The sequence below is a fragment of the Arachis ipaensis genome, chromosome B05 (assembly GCF_000816755.2).
Source record: "Arachis ipaensis cultivar K30076 chromosome B05, Araip1.1, whole genome shotgun sequence".
Lineage (NCBI taxonomy): Eukaryota > Viridiplantae > Streptophyta > Magnoliopsida > Fabales > Fabaceae > Arachis > Arachis ipaensis.
Window position 1 is genome coordinate 139,645,154 of NC_029789.2, and position 6,548 is coordinate 139,651,701.

Below are 6,548 nucleotides of genomic sequence, written 5' to 3' on the forward strand. Positions count from 1 at the left end.
ATAAAAAATAAAAATATATAAGTAAAAAATAGATACATATATAAATAAGAAATATCTTTAAATATAAGAATGTTGTTGGTAGAAGTATGATAAGAAGTATGGATAAAGAGTGAAAGTAGAAGAAATGAATGCCTGAAAATTTTCATGTGGACAACAGAAATGTATGATATATATTAAAGAGTGGGATGACATGCAAACTCTGAAATCAAAACAAAACAAAACAAAACCTCCCCCAAACAGAACTCTTCCACACTTTCACTCTAATTAAAAGCAATTCAGTTAGTTATATTCTGGTATTCCAAATGGATCCGTGTCCGTACGTGAGACTCACCGTGGACTCTCTCGCACTCAAGCTTCCCTCCTTCACCAGACGCTCGCCGCTTTCCGGTGGCGTTCACCCTTCAACCACGCCATGCTTCTGCAAGATCCGCATCAACAACTTCCCTTCACACACCGCCCTCCTCCCTCTCCTCACCTCCGACGACTCCTCTCTTTCCAACTCCTCCGCCGCCTTCCACCTCGACTCCGCCGCCATCCGCCGATTCTCCGCCAAGCCTCTCACCCTCCGCCTCTCCGTCTACGCCGGCAGCATCGCCGCCACCTCCTGCTGCGGCTTCTCTGCCGGCGCCAGGCTCCTCGGCCGCCTCCGCATCACCGTCCCGCTCTCTTCGCCGTCGCGCTCCGCCACTTACCACAGCGGGTGGTTGAGCCTCGGAAAGAAGAATAAGAAGAGAAAGAAGGAGAAGAAAGAGAGTAGTAGTGAAGGAGGTGAAGCGGGTTTGGAGGAGGAATGCTCGCCTCGGGTTCACATGGTGGTTCGCTCCGAACCGGATCCACGCTTCGTTTTTCAGTTCGGTGGCGAACCGGAGTGCAGCCCGGTGGTTTTCTTGGTTCAAGAGAATAACATCAGGCAGCCAGTGTTCAGCTGCAAGTTCAGCGCGGATCGCAACTCCAGAACTCGGTGAGTCAACTCACTTCAACTCGCTCAGTTCTTTCTATACTTCTTTTTTATTTTATTTTTTGGTTACGTGAATTGTACAGTGCATGTTAGTTCATTAATCACTACTACAAGTCTACAACTGTATAAAAAGTGAGTCCATGAACCACCTGAATTACCATATTTCTTAACAGTTCAATTAAACTTTTTTTTTTCTTTTTTTTCTAAGGGAACCTTAAAGTTTTCCTAAAATGGTTTTTTTTTTCTAAAATTGTTTTAAGATTTTTTGGGTTACTTTTTACGGAAAAAAGTATTTACTAGCAACTGAAAAGAAAAAGGAAGAAGAAAAATCATGTCTTTACTTTTTATTCAATGTAGGTGAAAAATAAAAAAATTGCTTTCACCATAGTAAAGTGTTATTTTATTTCTTCATAAATAAATGTAAAAGATGATGTATTAAATTGAGAAAACAAATGTTATTATCAATCTTCTTTTGGTATTTATTTTCAAATTTCTGTTTGATTATGATAATAAATCAACAGTAAGACGGAAGATGATATGATCTCTTTCAAACATTGAATTGCTTTTTTTTTTTAAATAAAATAAAATAAAATTGTAATGACCATTTAATGAGCTGTGTTTTTGCGGAAAATTAGCTTTTTAATTATTTTATTCTTTTAATTTAGCCATCAAAAGATGGATTCTAATACAGATTAAGATCATCTCCAATAGGGAACTCATCTCAGTCCCTATTTATGGCCCACTTGTCATAAAAAGTAACTCTACATAAGCTTTTGCGTTATAAACGGTAAATAGGAACTTAAAGCATATCTCTTCTCTATTATGAGGAACTAACTTTAGTCCCTGTTGTGGTCCCACTTAATTAATTAATTAAAATACTTAAAATTAATGTAATTGATTTTTTAATAATATTATTTAAATTTATAAATTTAAAAATAATTCACTATTAAAAGATATTAATATTAAATAAATTTATATATAATAATAATACACAATATATAATTCGGGATTACACTAATTTATAGTTTTGTGTTTACAATTGCTAATTTTAATAATATCGTTAGCATTTTAAATTTTAAAAATAAAAATAACTAACTCAACTAAGAATTATTTTGTAAGGTGTAAAAATTAAATTTATTTTTTAATGTAAGTAAATTTAATTAATTATAATTTAATATAATAATATAAATAATATTCGATATTAATTATGATATAAATAATTAATATAAATTATTAATTAAATAAAAATATAATTATTTAATATAATTATTACTAATTTAATTATTATTTTATTATTTAATATAATTATTTAATTATTTCAGATTTTATATTATTATTTTTTAAAAATAACTTGCCAAATGACAAGTTATTATTGGTTAACTTGAGTCCCTATTTAGAGGGACTCCCTCACCTTGAGACCCGTGCGAAAACTCATTCATTCTCTCCTCCAATGGTTAGAATTCCTATGTGTCAGAAAAAAGTAAAAGAGGAACTCACGATTGTAGGTGCTCTAAGAGAATGATCCTGGTCAAACTTCGAGTTACTATGTTATCTTTAAAATTCTAATAAAGTTGTTTAATATTCGTTGGTTTTTAGTTTATAAGTAAATAAGTAAACAAGAATTCAACGTTGAAAAGACATTTGAAGCACTGAAATTAATAAAATTATTCTAGTAAAATAGAACGAGTATTATAGTGCCAATCAATTTGTTTTTACTTTCTATTAATATATACAGTATAGAACTATAGATTAATTCCATTTATTTTATATATAATAATCAGGATATAAGAGTCAAACAAGCTTGAATTTCATACAACAGTAGTTATCATAATAAACTGAAAAATTTTAAAATAAATATGTAAAAACTAAAAAGTAAGTCAACCAAATATAATAATTTGTCTATACAAAAGAGCCAACAAAAATGATTAGTGTGCTATTAAGGTTTTGCTAACTTTACAAGCAAGAGTGCAGGACTAATGGGTACGAATAGTTAGGTTCATTAATTATAGCTATGAGAACATTAAAGTTATGATTAAGATTTAAGATGAGGTTTAATATTTGATTAGGCATGTGGGCTGGCTTGTCAGTGTCTCTCAGAGCTGGTACCTAACAAATTCATCATTCACATGCCTACTAACTTAACTTGGGGCCTCACTCACCACCTTATCCAGCTCAATTTCATTTTCATTTCCATTATGTTTCTGTCTCTAATTTTGCTTAGTTGTTTGTTATTATAACATATCCTTTTTGTACTTGTTTTTCATTTTGGTGAAAAAACATGATATACACCTTCTGCAATTTGTTCCTTTCTCTTTTTTATGGTGAAAGAAACCTTGAAAATTAAAAATTGGAAAGTGGTACCACCAATCTTTCATTTTCATACTGTCTATGTCTATGGGCTGGCAATTTTATATTCCAACTCTGGAAAACCCCTGATACACACACTCTCTCTTTCAATTAATTTGTCTTTTGCCATATTATTAATCACAAATAATAACACTCTCTCTTATCTGAAATAAGGATTGTTCAATTATAATAATGCAGATGTATTAAAGAAATAATCAAAATCATATTTATTATACTTTGAACCATGCTTAATCAACCTTCTGGTTGAAATAAGTTATCTCATGATCTTTCATTAAATAGCAGCATTGAATTCATATATACTCAGGGTTGGTCAAACAGACAAGCTGAGATTTTCCAAACTGTTTTAGATAACTGCACTGGATTCCCTACCATGTGCTAGTATCTGGTGGGGGCGCACTCTCAATATCTCATAGGACTATAATTTTATTCTCCTAGCACGTTTGACATTTTCGTTATAATGTTTTGTTATTACTCCTTACATTATTTGATTTAGTTAACTAACATATGAATATGATTATTTAGTATAAGCTTCTTGCCAACAAGGGTAGTGATATTGAAAAATCTAAGAACCAATAATTCTTAATTTATATTGAATAATATTTTTAGTCAACAATCCAAAATTTTTAGTTTAGCCATCGAGTATCATTTTCTTAAGGTGGAAATTCAGGTGCAGTCGACTTCACGTGAAGTTAATACCTGAAAGTCGTTAGATAATTTCACTTCAATAGACCTCACATGAGTTTTCACTTTTTTTTTAAATAACATTTTTAAATATTACTAGTTAGTTATTAATCAAAATAATAAATTATGCTGATGCTTTAGCATAATTTCAGGTCAACTCCCTCAGATTTCACGAAGCAGCGAAGCAGATGGGAGAGAACCTTCTCAAGTGTGAGGGAGCGGCAAGGGAGGGAGAGAAAGGGTTGGATGATAATGATCCACGACCTCTCCGGCTCTCCGGTGGCGGCGGCCTCCATGATCACCCCATTCGTCCCATCCCCCGGTTCGGATAGAGTGTCGAGATCAAACCCAGGTGCATGGCTCATTCTCCGCCCCAGCCATAACGGGGCGACCCCAATAAGCAGCTGGAAGCCATGGGGCCGCCTCGAGGCGTGGCGAGAACGAGGCCCTGTAGACGGCTTAGGCTACAAATTCGAGCTGGTGACAGAAAGCAACGGGATCCCCATTGCTGAGTCTACAATGAGCACAAAAAAAGGAGGCGAATTTTGCATTGACTATAGAGTGATGAAGGATAACGGGGTGTTGTATGTTCCACATTATGGAAAAGGGTTTGTGATGGGGTCAAGTGTGGAAGGTGAAGGTAAAGTTAGCAAGCCCGTTGTGCAAATTGGTGCACAGCACGTGACTTGCATGGCTGATGCCGCTTTGTTCATTGCACTCTCTGCTGCCATTGATCTTAGCATGGATGCATGCAAGCTCTTCTCACATAAACTCAGGAAGGAGCTTTGTCATGAACAACATAATCTCTCCCTCTCATAGCTTCATCAACCATTATACTACATTATCGTTTCTTCTATGCAATTTTCATCTCATAATTACATATGTTTCTTATACATATATATGCTGCAGTGATAGCCATTTTGTTCCTACTTGCTATTATTCATATTAAAAAAAAAATTAGACACGGCCTTTTTTTTCTGTTAACATTCAGCTAACTTTGTTTTTGTTTCTTTTGCTAAAAGAATTTTAAATCTTTTGTTAGCTGTTTGTTGATTGAACAAAAAAGGTTAATGTTCTAATTTCAAGTATTTATAGTGGAGAACTTTGGTTTGAGCAGTTAAATACAAAAAATATTATGTATGTGTATATTAAAAACTTATTATATATATATTTTGTGAGTTAGTTTTAAGGGTTGGGTCTTTTTTCTAGCTATTTCACTTTTCTCTCTGATCCAGATATAGATTAGAGAGTGTAATTTTAACAGTATTCTTTTTAACTTTGCTTCGATTGTGTAAATTTGAACGGAGGATATGATCTATATGGGAAGCGCACAAGCAAATTAATGTCTATTTTATGTATATTTATTTTACGAATTCTATATAACTAAAGAAAAAAGTTTGGTAACCAAAATTTTTCAACCCTAATCAGCCAAAACTTTTCATATTTTACTTCATTTATATCACTTAATAACATTTTTATTTTTTACTTCACTCTCTTATCATTATACTTATCACCGTTCATTCTACTTTGCTAATTAATGATATTAATTAGAAAATTATATCCCTTTTTATTAGGCACTATTGTAATCAATACTTAATATTCTTTTTTATAATTTGATTTTTATATATAAAAATACAATAAAAATTAATAATAATTATATTTAAGAACGGTAATTATAATATTAATTATATTAAATAATTGCAATTAATTCTTTGTTGGTTATGATATTTATCATCAATTATTTAAACTATATTTTATTATGTAGTTCAAATTATTTTACATATATACTAATAAATTATTATTCAAAATATTTTAATATTTTATTTTTGAAGACATTATACATTTAAATCAACGTATAATTTTTTAAATCACCGTCTTTGATAATTTAAAAATTTATTTCATGTTTTTCAAAGTGAAAATGATTTATTTTAATTCACGTATATTTTTAAACTTTACTATAATTAACATTAAATTTGGAATTAACTTTTAGTATAATTAAATAAGGAAATATAATTAATAATAAAAAGAAATTAATTGCATCAATTAAATTAGGAGAGTGATTCACACTCTCTTATAAACGTTAATACTATTAGTCATATACCTTTATTTATTATCTATAATATTTTGGTTACGTAGCATTGTCCATAACTAAATCATTTGATAATTAAATTGGTTTAATAGTGTAAACATGGATAGTAAAATATTTTAGTTGAAGAGAAAAAAAAGAGTAAAAACATAAAAGCAAAATAAAATTAGTTAGACTTAATTACAAAAATAACTTGTTCATTTAATATTTTTTTTATCTTATTAATCTCTGCATATATATTATACTGTATTTTTTTGTTCTGAAAACGTTGAATACTTATCATTAGCCAATGATATTTGTATTCGTTTCAATTTTAATACTATATTATTCTTCTTCTTTCTCGTGATAATAACGACATCTTTTATTCATTTTAGGGTTATTGTTAATACTTTGATATTTCTGAAAATAATTTGTATCTAAATATTTCGAATTGTAATACAATTTAAAAATAAAGAG

At 30.8% G+C, this 6,548-nt stretch overlaps 1 protein-coding gene across 1 annotated transcript; it reads left to right on the forward strand.

Annotated features, from left to right (window-relative positions):
• On the forward strand, positions 90-4,976 carry LOC107642143. The gene is made up of 2 exons (XM_016345450.2): positions 90-961; positions 4,159-4,976. Exons 1-2 carry the CDS (start codon positions 303-305, stop codon positions 4,823-4,825), a joined length of 1,326 nt encoding a protein of 441 aa, XP_016200936.1. The 5' UTR covers positions 90-302; the 3' UTR covers positions 4,826-4,976.